At 39.6% G+C, this 15,989-nt stretch overlaps 1 protein-coding gene across 1 annotated transcript; it reads right to left on the bottom strand.

Annotated features, from left to right (window-relative positions):
- Positions 1–15,158, bottom strand: lmcd1 (LIM and cysteine-rich domains 1). Its single transcript, XM_005469704.4, has 8 exons — positions 14,474–15,158; positions 14,181–14,376; positions 7,450–7,556; positions 6,816–7,071; positions 5,508–5,657; positions 5,132–5,374; positions 3,929–4,147; positions 1–2,752 (listed from the first exon to the last, which is right to left on the bottom strand). The coding sequence occupies exons 2-8, from the start codon at positions 14,205–14,207 to the stop codon at positions 2,642–2,644; spliced, it is 1,113 nt and encodes a 370-aa protein (XP_005469761.1). The 5' UTR covers positions 14,208–14,376; positions 14,474–15,158; the 3' UTR covers positions 1–2,641.
- Positions 15,159–15,989: the final 831 nt, after the last annotated feature.

The following is a 15,989-nucleotide window of genomic DNA, read 5'->3' on the forward strand; positions in this document are numbered from 1 at the left end:
GACACTTATTCATTTATTTTATTTAACTGAAAACGGCATTAAACATAGTGGGCTTTCTCTTTTTCATCATATCTTTATAACTTTACTTACTTGATAAAGCAGATTTTTTTTATATATATAAATCTTTGTTGCTCATTTATCCAGAGAAAGATTAACATCTTATTTTTCTGCATAATTCAGAGGTGTAATGACTAACTGAGTTGGGCCAACAGCTTCCCTCAGCTTCCAGTTTTTGCACCATGCTAGGCTAAACACATTAGCTATTAGAATACTACTACTACTACTATTGGAATCAGTGAGAGGAATCGGTATTCAGTATTGACAGTACTGTCTATTATTTATATGCTACATCAACTCAAACAATACTGCTAGCAGTTAAAGCAGTTAAATGATAAAATACATACATAACATGTGTGTGTGAATGTGTGTGTGAATGGGTGAATGACTGAATGTAGTGTAAAGCGCTTTGGGGTCCTTAGGGACTGAGTAAAGCGCTATACAAATGCAGGCCATTGACCATAAAGGCAAAATGTTAGCTAGTGCTACTCTGCTAGCTGGTTGTAGCCTACATGAAAAGAGAAAAACGAATCCCAAAAAAAGAGAAATTTAGGATTTGGGTTTTATCTGTAAACTACTGTATGTCAGAGAGATTTTTTCTTATATATTTCTGACTTTAATGTCACAAAATCCTATTTCCCCCTCCTCGTTTTTAACCTTGAATGGACTTAAAATGCAGTTGCAGAGTTTAACACGTGGCCAACTAACTTTGTAGCTTTATTGACCTCCAGTAGTGTCCTCTCAGTTTAAAATTGTCACAAAAGATTTTAACATTTATGAAGCTTTCAAAATATATAGGAAAATCAGGAACTAATTATCAGGAACAGCATAAAGCAGCATTTAGCAACAGCAGAAACTTAAATTTATAAGAGATTAAATGATTACTGAATCTGCAGTTTCTTGAAATCAAACACATTTAACACAACATGGAGAAAGAATAAAAATAACAAAAACATTACAGATGTAGTATTAGCAGATATTTAAATCAGTACTAAAATCGTGGTTATGAAAAAGTTATTTAACTAAAAATTTTTAAATCCAAGTGTTATTTTGTTAATTAGTGCTACCTCTTTCCAGCCTTATGCGTGTCCAGTTTTTACAAGGCTTCAGTCCAAAACTAAAAGCTAAAGTTAAAACCTGACCTAGTTAGATAAGTTAGTAAGTTAGATAACCCTTTGTTAATTTGGTATTAAGATGAAGTTAAGATCAAATTATCTCAACTGATCATTTCTTATTCAACTTGCATGTTTTCTATAAATTACTGTCAGTTTAGGAAGTTTAAGCTGACTGCCAAAAGGCTGATTCTGTTCATCTGGATGTAGCATTTTCAGTGGGAGAAATATTTTGTCACTCATCCAAGTGACTTCCTCTAAGTGACGAAACATTTCTCCCACTGAAAACGCTACATCCAGATGAACAGAATCAACCTTTTTGGATTTATTTACCTGGATGATTGAGCATGCATCAAGACATTTAAAGCTGACTATTAAAGTAGAATATATTAAAAAAAACAGTTCCATGTTACTCTGAAATATCCTTTTTGCACAAATGTGCAGACTCGCTTTTTCTGAGAAAATAAAATTTTAAGGACTTCGATCACAGGCAGAAATGACTTCATAACAAAATAATTTTTCAGTGTAACCCTTCAAAACACAAACTACAACAGTATCGAGTAGGGCTGCGTCACATTGTTTTTACACACTGTTCTGCCCCTTGACCCTGTTTTAACGCTCCAATAGTTTAATGACTGCAGCAGTCTTACCCCGGCTGAATTACAAGGACAACAACAGAAAACACAAAAAATATTTTTCAACACAAACTCATATTTTGAAATTATGATTATTTCACCCAGAGACACAGTTTGTGCTAAGAAAAAAAAAATCCAGAGGAATCAACATCCATGATTTCTTGAGACAATTTCAAATAATTACTGACCTCACCAGATGAAGTTTAACTAAAGACACATGACTCAAATCTGCAAAAAACACACCAACAAGTCTCTCATGAAAATGAGTGAGAATAGAAATGTTCTCAAACAGGACGAGATGGCATTTTATTTAGTTATTTACTTATTCATGTTAACTTCAACATTCTTCAGTTACTGGGTAGTTTATTCATTTGTTAGCTGAAACTTCAGCTCTGGGTTTTTTGTAAGAAGTTGCAGGCTAAATGCAGAACATCTGTTTCCCGTTACTGTCAATGCTATAAGTGCCAATACATCAACAAAATGTTTGCTGAAGTACTTAAAGCACTTTTGTATAAACCAAACAGCTCCTTAAAAACTACGAATACCAGTAATCTGAATAAGTCAGAGTTCACATCAATATCAGCTGAAGTATTTCAAACAATAATAAATCCGCTGCTGTGTTTTTGTAGGAAAGAAGATTTGCTAAAATATCAAGTGAACATATGACTTAAAGACTTTTAGCCCCATTTATAGTATTTAAACTATACCATTTTTTTCTTTTTATATAAAAACAGATGTACTAATTTTATTGATTCGTTTTTAGATTTGTTGATTTATTTATTTTTTTAAACTTAAAATTGAACACTGTATTTTGTAGTGACTCCTACACATGGTGAATCAGTGCTGACAGGGTGTATCCAGGGTTTGCCCGCATTTCCAGCAGCAGTAATGATGAGGATGCCATGCTTGTCCGTCCTTCGCCGTGAGAAAAGACTGGCAGAAAATCAGCTGGAGAAACAGAACAGGAGGGGAGATGGGGATGATGTGAGACAGGACACAATAATTTTTATGCAGTCACTTATTCTCATCTGGGTTTAAAACTCTTAGTTCATTATTAAATCCACATAAGAATAAGATATTTATATACAAAAATACTTTAAAGCATTGTATTATTATCTACTATAATCTATAAGAGTGCCTTTTATTGTCATTTACCATTTAAATAATTTTACATGGTGAACTCAGATGTAATAAAAAAGGAACTAAAACATATTTTTATTATTATCAAAACAGAAGAACTGTATACAGACTGTTTAAAAAAAGATGCATTTTGAAACTATGACATCACCCATTGTTTTTAAAGTCTAGGCTAGTGTTGTAACTGTTGACATCTAACCTTTTTGAAATGGATGACACGATTGAAAACCCCAAAAGATGCTGCAGACTCATGTGTTAGCATCTAGCGGGTCACAAGGGAGGCTGGCCCTCAAGCCCGTCTTACTTTATCCTCCTTATCATCACCATTTTAAACAAATGGCCCGACATACTTTACTAAATTAATATCATGCACATTTTATAATAGTTTAAAGTAGCACTTCAGTCCATCAGGAAAGTGTTTACAGAGGTTGTGGATGGATGACACTGCCACATAGAGCTGACTTTTCATACTCAAATGCAAAGGCATAATAAAAGATGGACTTCGCGAAAAAGCCAATGTGGAGCATGCATTCTGTGTAATGGCCACCAGGGGGTGTTTGTAAAAAGACTTCTCGTCCTATAGAAACAAGTGAGGAAAACAGCCTTTGTCCTGACCTCTGTGAAAGTTCTTCTAATGTGCTTCTGGGCTCAGTAACTCACTTTAGGTCATACTGAATAAAAAAATTAAGTCATTTTGTAAATTTGGTTCATTCTCAGAGTCAGAAAGAGGGATTATAAAGTGTATGCTCAAACAAAAATCAAAGTTAAAGCGGTTTAAATGTGACAGCAGTTACTATTTTATGGTAGTTCCTCTCACGTGAACACCTTATTTACAGTGCATGATAAGCTAAATTATTGCTGTGTGATGACTTAACAGTAGTATATGGTATTGTTTTGTTTCAGATTTTCTGATTGCATGAAGTTCAGACTGCAAACAGATCACCAACACCTACTGATCAGCAATAACTACAGGGAGTGAAGCCTCACCTCGTCACAGCCCGAGCACCGTGGCCACTGTCTCTGACAATAGTGTCGTCCGCAGAACAGCTTCTGATTGGACCAGAAGTAGACCAGGTCAACCAACATCTGGCTGCACTCTGAACATACAAAGCATTTGGGATGCCACAGGGCAGCGTGGTAACCAGCACGCTCTGCATATACAGCTGCACTGTCCTTGGTAACTTCACCTTGGCAGCCGGTGCAATGCTAGAGGACAGAAAACTGTGTGAGAGGTCAAGTACGAAATGACTGAAACAAATGTAGAGTCTCCTGATCCACAAGAACGTTGGTTTAAATCAAAACAGAAAATTCCCTCCACAGGGAATCTAGAAGGATTTCTGGAGTTCAGTTTAAAAGATGACATAAATCTCCACCTCACATCTGGATGATAATGTACTCCAAATGTTAAACACCTTCACTAATCAACCAATCACATGACTTCCACAGGTAGAACAGGTAAACATACATCTGATCTCATCTGATTATGCCGTTGCAACATGTGAAAGTAAAAAACAAGCATGCTGTTCTGTTCTCACTGAAATTTGATAGAAACATAAAAATATTTTTAGTTGAAACACAGAAACAGTTTTTAATTAGGACCAGTATTGCAAACAAGACAAGACTACAAATCTTTCTTAAGTGAAAAAAGGGAGACCAAAGAGTCCCAAAAATAGGCATAACTGGGCAGCGTTGGCAACATTAAGTGTTTCAAGTCAACTAAAACCACATTAGTCATCCAATTTTGCAGTGTTTTGTTGTTACAAGAAAGAAGAGCTGGCTGGAGGAACACGCTGAAGTTAGTGTTTGATTGAAAGGGGGCATGATGCCCCTGTGCTGTTGTTACACCACACTGAAACAAGGTAAACAAACTTGCCCTACATGTCATGAGCAGACAGCATGTTAGCGGAACTGATCATGAAATAAGACCTGAGAAGTTGGATAAGGAGACTTCAGCAGGCTGTTGTTCAGTCTGTCTGTGAGCTCAGTAACACTTTCTGCTCTTACTGTTGTTGTGACTGTATTTGATTGGTTTGATGTGAATTTGATTTCCTATGTACAATTAAAAGGTTGTATCATGAAACAAAAAAAACTGATCATTAATCGAAGCTTTCTCTCTTTTCCTTCTTATTGACAGATCTGCAGCTGGTAACAGCTGGTGATTAAAGCATCCAAGGTCATACACCCACTTACATATTCAGTCTTGTTGTTGTATTCTGTCCCATTTGTGGGGGAGGCGACACTGCTGTTAGATGAACCATGACCCTGATGCTGAGGAGCATCCTTCTTATTGCTGCTGCTGTCTTCCTTCACCTCCTTTGCTGTCCTCTGAATGGCTGCCTCCCTCAAAGCTTCACCCTCACCGGGTAAGGCCACCTCTCCTACTCCCAGCACTTCCTGTTTGTACTGCTTCACAAACAGCAACATGGAGGAAATCTGCAGGAAGAATGACTCCATCATTAAAGTGATTATCCAACTTTTAATATCTTGATTACAGGTGGAATGATTATGTACTGCTCATGTTATTGATAATCATGTGTGTTAAACTGGTCACGGTGGAGTAATTTACCTCCTCCTCACTGGCCAGGCTCTGACACTTCATGGGGTCCTGATCGTAGGCGGGGAGCTGGATGAGGAGCTGCCTGCGTCGCTCCAACGCTCCAACAGTCCCTGAGACCGGCCTCTGACTCTCTGGGAGGAGCTCCATGTACTGCATGGCCTGCAACAGATGATGCGGTTTTCACAAATTAATTCTCTCGATCTTTTCCCACTGCTGAAACCTGAGCTTAACTAACACATTTTAAGCCGTCATCGGAGTCTCCCGATGTCGTCACTGACACATCTGTGCGTTGTCAGATTACTGAGTGAAGCAGTGACTAAAAGTGTGGAAGTGGGTTGGAAAACGCAAACAAAAAGTGAGGGATGAACCAAACAAGATGTTCAAGGTTTTTAGAGGCACATCTGGAAAACAGTCCCCCAGTTGGATTTGGATCTGCCTCTACAAGTTCAACCACAGTAACGTCTGTCATCATCATAATTATAGGCTGGGAAGCCTGAAACATACTTGAGTCTGGTTTTAATGGGACAGTTCATACTCTTCATACAGGAAGAGCAGCACCAACTGAACTGAGGTAAATCTGAACTAAAGTGTGCTGCTGTTTTTTTCACGGTCCTGGGTCGGTAACCCAGTGTTTGTGCTTTTGGTTTAAGTTTTACTCTTTGAATTATGGTTTTCTGTCGTATTATATCAATTGTTCCTGGTTTCTAGGGTTCTGTTCTGTTTCTGCACCTCGCCTCAGGTTTCCATGTCTCAGTATCTAGTCTGCATCACCATGAATGTCTTATGCTTCCTGTTTTATTGTGATAATCCCACTCAGTGTACTGAGTTTTGCTTCTCTGTGTCCTGTTATGTCAGATTCGTCCCAGCTGTGTTCCCCATCCTCTCGTTGTCCTACTTGTGTATTTAAGCTCTGCGTCTTCCTTGTTCGTTGCTGGTTCATCTGTTCATCTTCCCGTTCTTCATCCCCTACATTTCGTCTGCGGTGTTTCCATGTCTCAGTTTCCTCATTCCTGGTTTCAGGTTTTTCATATTACTACTACACCCATTTGATGGGGTATTTCTTTGGCCATTCGCATTGTCCATTTCTTCCACAGCTATGCTTGAACAGGTAGCTGGAAGCGATAGCTGTATGCAACAGCTGAGCTAAATAATATAGCTAAAATGGAGCTCTTTACTGTGTTTGTGGTTTTGGTTCTGTTTAGGTTATTTTAAAGTATCTATCTGACAAATGTGGTATCCAAAATCCAACCACTATTTTTAGAAGAAAGATTAAAAGAGAATCAGCAGCAGTCTCCTGCACTCCACAGTGAATCTTACCAGTTTCTGGTTGAGGCCGGCAGGAGCCCAGTCATATGTGGTGGTGTTGAAGGTCGGGTCTTTGCGTGACACCACCGGATTGGTGACGATCATTCGGTTTCTCTTGTACATGCGAAGGCCACCACCTCCTTTAATCTTCGCTGTCAAATGGGAGCAGGGCGAGTCTGCGAGCAGACGTCCTATTCGCTGGTCGTCTTCCAGGTCATTTCCAGGAGCGTGGTCGACAGTGCTGCAGCCACACACCGTGCAGGCTTTTCTGGATAGAAGAAACACCAAAAAGGATGAGAGACAATTTAAATCCGCTCTTGTCATTTTGCGTTTTTGTTTTGTTTTTTGGCCAAATATTACTCTCTTTGGCTTGCTCAAATAAAAGCCATTTGAATGCAAGACAATAACATTCAACTTGTGTTTTTCCAGCTTCCCTGGTTATTTCTTCCATGTAGTCTGAGAACTTGGGAGCTTGGGCATGTGGTTTGACAGCCTACACCCATCTGGTGTTCAGTCACAAACATATTTAATATTTTTCTTCAAAAGGAATGAATGTGTAAGTAGTGAGGGAGCAGTGGTGAGACCACTAAAATTTTACATTTCCTGTACAGGAAAAAAAATTAATTAAAAAAAAGGGGAACTGTACCTCCAAGTATGTGGCTGAAAACCAGAGCAGCTCTCCTTACATATGAGACAGATTGCTGCACGTCCTCCTCCTCCTCCTGCACCTCCTGCAGTCTGCTTTATGGACATCTAAAGAGAGCACAACAGATAAAGGGGTGCACAATTAAGGCTTAAACACATATGCCCATCTACGTACTATGTTTGGAAATTAGCCTCGCTTTATACACATTAAGACTTTTTAAGACTTCTACAGCTGCCATCACTATACAAATAAGCTGCAAATGAATGTAAACCATTGGAAAGTATAGGTATTGTGTGTTATTAGCCCTGAGTATAACTGGCTTGAAACACAGATAGCTCAACTAGCTCTGCAGGGAGTCAGTTTTCCAAATACACATATTTTAATTTACTGATGGCATTTTTTTCACTTGTAAGTACGTCTCATGTGATTCTTCATCTTCTTCACTCCTTTTTTTTTTATAATAATGTAAGTGAATGCCTGATTGACAAAATAATCATAACTAGGTTTTTCTGTAATGTTTAGCCCACTTCCTCTGCTAATGAGGACTGTTAGATGTGGAAAGTATGTGGGTCCTGACTGAAGAAAGAAATGCAAACAAAAAGTCTAAGTCATTAGAGACTCGTGTCACGCAGAGAAGACAGGCGAGATACGGGGAATTAGACAACATTTCCAGACAGTTTGACTGTGGTGATGATGAGGACGATGATGATGTGTGAGGAAGCACTGGGCGAGACAGAAGACGTGTTTTGATTTTTCCCCCAAACATTTCTCAGTGGGTGTGGGAGGAAGAAAAGGGAGTGAACACCACACACACACACACACACACACACACATACACACACACACACACACACAGGATGGATGATCTCATCGTACCACCCAGTGACTTCATCGTCACTGTCCTGACAAACACAGCAGATTCCTCCCTTTGCTGCTCTTTATCCTGTTTACTCTGTTAGCATTGCGTGCATTAGTTACAATGAAAACACATTTTTTTTGCACTTGTTAAGGTTACTTGATTAGTTTTCTGGAGAAATTAAAAAGAGAACAAAGTTTGTGTGTCTGTCATGACTTAAAACAACCACCTGTTATAGTGTGAGTAAACAGCAGGCAACTCACTAACTCGGTTCTCAGGAGAATACAGAGAAACGGGGCTGAAGTGTTTCTGGATACACAGCTGTGTTATGAGCAAAATCGAGCCAGGGAGGGTGCAGGAATCTGGGCAAGTTTAGGTGGAGAACTGGCAAATTTAGCCCACTTAGACCAACCTTAGACTATGTGTGGTGACCTTCAGCTGCCCAGGATACAGTTACAGCACTGGGGCTTTGCCTAATGCAAGTATTTTATTCTGGCTTGCCAGAGTATTAAAGGAGCAAACTGTTTTGGCTTTCTAGCTTGTTAGGCATTTAGTTGTTATAGCAAACAGCTAGCTTTTATGTCACTACTGACAACTAAACAAAGAGCAACATGTGAGTGATGGCAGACTGTTTCTAAAGGCTTTGGGAGGAAATCTGATGACTGTGCTGCTGAAACAACCTGCTGCTATTTGTCTGGACCGTCCACCTATCCATCTGTCAGCAGGCATTAGCTCTCCCATCCCTCCTAAAAGGCATTCACTCACGTAACATTGCTGAATACATGCAGAGAGACACACATTTGTACAAGATATAGACATACAAACTAAAGCCTCTGCTGCATTCAAGTTTTCCAGCCTTTTTTGAACCTTGCAGCAAGGATTTACTCCCATCCACTCAGCTTAAGTGAGGATACAGGCGTCTTCCAACCAACAAAAAAATTCAAAGAAGGAATTTGCCAAACAAAATGAAATTGGGTTAAAAAGTGAAAGATGATGACATTAAAAAGAAAAGAGGTTTCTTTGGGTTTAAATGTAGAAGGACACGTCTTTAAAACCTCTGAACATCCATGGATCTCTGAAGCTCTGAGTTTTGGCATTAAAACGGTCTTCTAACTCTAGACAAGAGTAAACATGTTAGTAATAACAGGGTTCCTTTTCAGCCAGAGTGATGAATCTGATGCCACCGGCGAGGACAATGCCGGATGACAAGTGATCATGTTTAGAGGTGTAAAGACAGAGACGGAGAGTGTGTTTAAGTGTGTTTGACTGTGAAGCGACTGCTGATTGGTGCGTGTTGAAAAGGTCACAGCTGAAATAGAAACAGCTGAAGAAGAAAAAGACTTCATTAAATCCCCTTGGAGTACACTGACTGGCTCACTGGCTGCGTGTTTGTGTTTATTGTTGAGTAATGAGCGAACATCAGTCACCATGAGGTCAGAGTGAAACACCTCTCTGAGGTCTGAGGTTTGAATCGAACGCAGCTTTAATAAGGAGAAATTTCACCAAAGAAGGCAGTGTGATTTCTGTCTTCCTGTAGAAAGCCAGTTTGTCAGATGTTTGTTTGAAGTATTCTTACTAATGAGTCATAGTCAGAGCAGATGTTACTCAAAAGCTCCTTCAAAAAGAAAATAAACAAGCAGATCATGCAGTATTTTTCTTTTTGAATGGAGGCTTTTCTGTACTTGCAGAAATGCCTTTTTACAACTATTAACTTATTTTTTAAGATATTTTCTCCACATGCTTTGGAACGATTGACTGTATATGATCAGATTTGGGGAGTTTCCTTGCCAAAGATACAAAATGTTAATTTGATCATCTCTGAGCCACCGAGCCATCACTTCTGCCTGGTTGGAGCCATCATGCTGAAACCATACAGTTTGCCTTCAGATTGCACCTGGATCTTTGGAAAACTTTAGTCTTTGGGATGTTTTTAGTTTTGTTAGTCTTTAAGAAGCAGCTAGACAAGCAAAAGCCTACAAACTGTGAACAACTTGGAGCACCAGTAAGACAGGAATGGGTGGCCATCGATCAGAATTTAAAAATACAGACTCTTTGCATAAATTTGAATCTTGTGAAATGTTTATGATTTTTTTTCACTACATCATAGAAACACGTAAAAAAATGATCTGAATAAAAACTGAAGTGTATGAAACACGAGAAGTCACACACTTTACATTCGAAGCATGTTTCTCTTCTCACTTCTGTTTGTCCTGCTGTGCAGATTGTAATGAGTGATGTGTGAACTGTGCACAGTATTCAACACTGTTTTATCACAGTGACTGAAGCTTCTCAGCACATACACTGAGAGTAGTTTCTATGAATATATCTGCTCGTGAGTAGTAGAAAGCTTTCTTCTTTTCATTACGTATTGTTACTTTTCAGCTTTTATTTGCTGTTTTGTTAGGTCTAGAAAAACCATATTCAATTTCAAGAATGTTAACTGCACTTACAGAACATGTCTGGCTTTGGGTCTTGAAGGCTAATGTCTCACGTTTCATGTAAAAACACCAAGAAACTCGATAATAATACAAAACCGGCGGTCATCATTAGAACAACACCAAGTGAGATCCAGTATCACAGGAACTAAGATTCACACTATACTTGAAATAATAAAAGAATCAAAACAAGAACTCTCAAACTCAACTTGTCAAATAATCAAAACTTCAATAGAACAGCAGCGAAAAGAACCAGAAACCATTCATAATAAACAAAAATCCAAAAACTGCAGGGAATAAAATCAGGCGCCACGACACACTTCAACAATCTCATGTGCCTTAGAACAATACAGGCCAGAAAATTTATCTCAACACAACACATACAAGCACAGTCTTTATTGGCCAAAACAAACAGTACAGTAATTAGAATAAGTTTATTTTTAACAAACCTCACTCTGCTGCAGGGCAAAGGGATCAAAGTGCAAATTTGGATCTAATAATAAAAGTCCTGATCCATTATAAAGTTAACACAGACTCAGACAACTTCTAACATTCACGATTATTACAGCTGATGACAGGAGGAAGCTGTAGCAACCATACAAAACTAACAAAACTGTTTTGTTTGAGCTAACATGAACCCTTAAATTACCGGCTTATTAAACATGTTATGAATTGTCTTTATTTACTTATATGCATATAAGCATGCATATGTGCAGCACACTAACCTTCGTCTCCAGGCTTTTTGGACACCAGTCATACTGACTACATATTTTGGCAGCTCTAAGTTAGGATGCTAAACTGCAGCCAACATTTTTACCTCTGTTCATGACAACAAAAAATACTGAACAGTGTTATAAGCTGAGGAGAAAGCTTCCTTTTTCTGAGGGAAATGTGTGGCCGCTCTATATTTAGGAGTCAGATAAGGCGGGTATGTTGTAGGTGGGTACACTTGGCTGAGCTTCACGAGTAATTTCAAACATGTCGGCTATGTGAAGTGGAAACTACAGGAAATGCTGTGAGATAAGAGGCTGGAGGTCACAGAGGAGCAGCATCTTGACTTTGAATCAGAGCTTTGGCACATGGCATCCTCTGCATTTCCTGTTGCTCTCCATTTAAGACAAAATTGGACAAAAATGCCACGAGTGAGCTGCTGTTTCCAGCTGTGTCACAGTCACCGGTTACTATTTAAAAGTGTAAACAGTGGCTTGAAGGAGGAAAAGGCTGGACAGGATGGTGGAGACCACAGGGAACTTTTATTTTTACCTGTAGTATACATATTTAAATCGGTTGCTGTTGGTGACTATGTTTTGGGGATTTGTATTACTGTGTTTATAGTTTTGCAACATCTCCTGCTTTCAGTCTCATGAGATTGTGGATTCATCACTTTTATTTGTAAACTTTTACTGCAACAAAAGAGATCATTTTATGGCACCTTTTCTTTTGCTTTGTAACCTCAATATTCATAATATAAAGATTTTTTTGGGGGGGGGAGGGATTAAATTGTTCAACATGTAACAAAAGAATAGCAAGAGGGGTGCATGTAAGGGGGCATACTGCAGGTTATTTCAATGCTAGTGATGGCGGTTTTTCCAGCTCGGGGGTATAAAGACAGGGCTCACACCACAAACAGGTGACGCTGATCTGTCAGGTTATCATCCTCGGACTGATGTGACCTCTGGACGAACAGCCAGAGGCCGAATTACAGGAGGGATCTGTGGGAAACAAAGTGCCGCCAGCACAGACCCAGCAGGCAGATCAGGACCTCGTGGTCATGGATTACCTTCGCTGACTGAAATAGAAACCTCCAGCTGTTAGACTCAGACTGCAGAGAGATGTGTCCAAACTGGCTTTAGCCTACAGCACTTATAAACATGATCTGAACTGATCACAATGACTAAAGCTTGCAGAAAGCTCGACTCAAGCTGGACTTCTGTTTTTATTTGTTTGGAGGTTCTTCCTCATTGGGTCAGATCAGGAAATCTGATGTAATGTAATCTGAAATCAAAAATCAAATTGCTGTAAAGTGTGTTAAGTGTGTGTAAGCTCAAAGTGTGTACGTGGCCCATTATTCATTTAAAGTTAGAGGGTGCCGTCACTGAGTTCAGCATTACAAAACTGAGTGCAGTGTGGACAGTGGATGCAGCTGTGCAGGTTGTTGTAGATTCACTAATGCTGCTTTCTGGCTTACTATTATTACAATTACTATTATTACTATGATTACTATTATTAAAATTCTACAAGAGTCACTTTGCATGACACAGAGCTCAGAATAATCCTTATTTATATTACACTATCTTATTCTCTCTTAGTTCATTACCTGTCCATCTCCTTTTAAACCATCAAATTCATTTTAAAACATGGGGCACATTCAGCCCACTTTGATCTTGAGTGGGCCAGACCAGCGAAACTCCACTTTCTGTCAGTGTAAAACAAAGTTGAATTACAAATTGAATCCCTGAGATATGAGAAGACCACGTGCTATTTCAACAACTTGTCAGTTTTTCTACATGATAAAGAAACGCTGCTGTGTTAAATGAAAGAAATCTGTCAGAATTTAATTGCAGTAAATTGTAAGAAATAAATGTGTAGAATTACAGAGAAAGCTCTGGTAGCTCAGACTGTCCTATAATTATAAGAAACGTCTTAAAAATCTATTGCTTAATTACTCTTGGTGTAGTATGAATGGCAGAGGAGGAGGTCTTTATCAGCAGGAAAAGCTGTAAAACGTATGAAAATACAGTTAAAAGACTAAATCTATGTCTTTTGTTATATTTTCCAAAGATGTGCTGAATTTGAATGTTTCCTGACTAGATTTTGGCCCCTGGGCCTCATGTTTGACATCCTTATTTTAAAGCAACTTTCTTCTGATTGGTTGCTCCTCAGGTATACCTGAGATGACCATATTAAGGACACCCGTCTTTATCTGATGTCATACAGATCCAAGAACGAAACAGTCTGAAGTGTCGGCTTTTGCTCACAGGAATTACTCACACGTACACTGACCTCATTATGTGAGGCTTTGTGTTTAATGTGAGCATACACCACTGCAACTGCATATAATCACAGGAAAGAAGGAAAAGCAGGATAGGTTCCCTTTAAATGAACATCACACAACTCAGATGACACTTGATTTTCTGTGTAGCTAAATAAAATAAAACCTCTCTCAGACAGAAATTGGTGATCTTGAACACAGTGATGAATGAATGTTGAAGAAATGTGAGATTCTTCTGAGGCTTGAATGTAAAACATCCAAACTCAGAGCTAACTGAGACATTTCAAACCTCTAAATGTCAGAAAAGCTCACTTAGGCACATCACAGAGTTCCTTCTGACCTTACACTGATGTGATGTGCCACACCAGTAAGTGACCCTCTGACCCATTGACCTCCACATCTGGAAATATCTGTGAACAACAATCTGTACTGATGCAGATGTTTTTACCTTCTCCATGGCTGAGTTCATGTCCATGTAGTCCAGCGTCAGTCGGTGAGCTGTCTCCTCGGCTCCTCGACTCCGTCTGCCGCCGCTCTTCCAGAACAATGAGACTTTAAATTCCTCTCCTGTTGACCGCACTTCCTCGCTCTCCGCCCACAGTCGGTTCTGCTGCCACTCTGCTCCGCCGGCTCTCCACAGCTCACTGCAATTTAACCGTCCACACCTTCATCAGCCCTCCTTTCTTTGTCCTCTGCTTTTATATTTCTCTCTTCTCTACACTCAGCAAAATTAAAACTCACCTTTGTCCTCTTCAGCTGTAAACTCCTGCTTTTACTTTTCCATTCAGCATAGTCCCCCACTCTTCCCTCCTGATCTGCGTGGTTGCCAGCTCTGCTTCTCCACCCTCTGCAACATGAACTGAGCAGGTTTCTTCACCTCCTGATTTTGCTCCAACACGTGAGGGGGGGAAACTTGGTTGTTTTTTATTGTTTTTTCCTGTAAAATTTCTAATCTTCCAGTTCTACAGTCTGCTGAGTGGGGAATTCACACTGCTGTGTTAAATTTTGCAGGTACTTGCAGTGTTGACTGTTCAAACCACAGCTGCATTGTCCCTAATCACAGCTGCTCTCTGCTGCAGAACAGCACACTGTTGGGACTAACTGGATCAGTGAGGCCTGACTGAACTGTTTGTGTTTTTAATCTCAGACAAAGACTGAGAGAGCACAGAGGGAGTCCCTGCTCACACTCCTCCAGCCAATCAGAGTCACCCTGTAAAACTTCTCAGCCAGTAGGAATGGCTGAAATTCCTCCTCCTCCTCCTTTTCTGCAATTTCAGTGTGGCTCAGAAAAGCTTAGACCAAGGCATGAGCAACACACCTCAGGTTTGCAGGTCCAGACGAGGCCTAGTGGTGATTAACACGGCATGGCCGTGTTTTTTTATGGCTTTGATTTCTTCAGGATTGGTGTTAGCGGGCCTGCTCAGGTCCCGTGAGTGCAGAACAACAGAAATGTTCTGGCGATCCCTCTGACTGCTGATGATCGTTTTCTCTCTCATCTCGTGCTTTTATTTTGTAGCTATCTCTGGTCTATCAGAAATAGCTACAAAATAAAGGTCTGTCTCTGCAGCTACACCTTCTTGTCTCTTTCTATGGCTTAAAGCACACAGCTTTGAACGAGCAAACTAACATTCAAATCAAGCTGATATGTTGGCCTGATCTGAGCTCTTCAGTCTGCACATGTTAGTAACTCACCCTTTTTGACACTAAACTCATTCACTTGTTTAAATTTAAAAACCCAATGCCATTGCAGAAAGGTCATTATCACACCTGTTTTGGTACTAAGGGGATATATTTAGATCCTTTGAGGCACTTTTATGTCTGTAATTGATTATGATGATGTGATTTATTTGCATGCATTGTCAGAATCCTTACTGATGCTAGATTCTGTCTATCATGGAGCACTGATTCAATATAAAGGCTTGTACTCTTCACTGTATGCTATATGCTCAGGTTGAATGGTCTTCTTTGTCGTGTTATAGCCTTAGCCACTGGAATGTTGTTATTTATAAGGCTACTCCACATTTGCTGCCTTCTTACTTACTGGCTTGCATTCATCAAAAAAGTGTGGGACGTTATTGTCTATAGGGCCCAAGATGAATTCCTTCTCTCTGTCCCAAAGGTTTGCACTCAATTTATCAAATGAGCATTCAGCTTTGCAGCTCCTTGCTCCTGGGATGAGCTGCAGAATCAACTAAAGTTTCAGGAACTGGCCTCACTAAATGAATTTAATTAATTAAATGCAGTCACTTCAGGCTAC

Source organism: Oreochromis niloticus, linkage group LG5 (assembly GCF_001858045.2).
Source record: "Oreochromis niloticus isolate F11D_XX linkage group LG5, O_niloticus_UMD_NMBU, whole genome shotgun sequence".
Taxonomy (NCBI): domain Eukaryota; kingdom Metazoa; phylum Chordata; class Actinopteri; order Cichliformes; family Cichlidae; genus Oreochromis; species Oreochromis niloticus.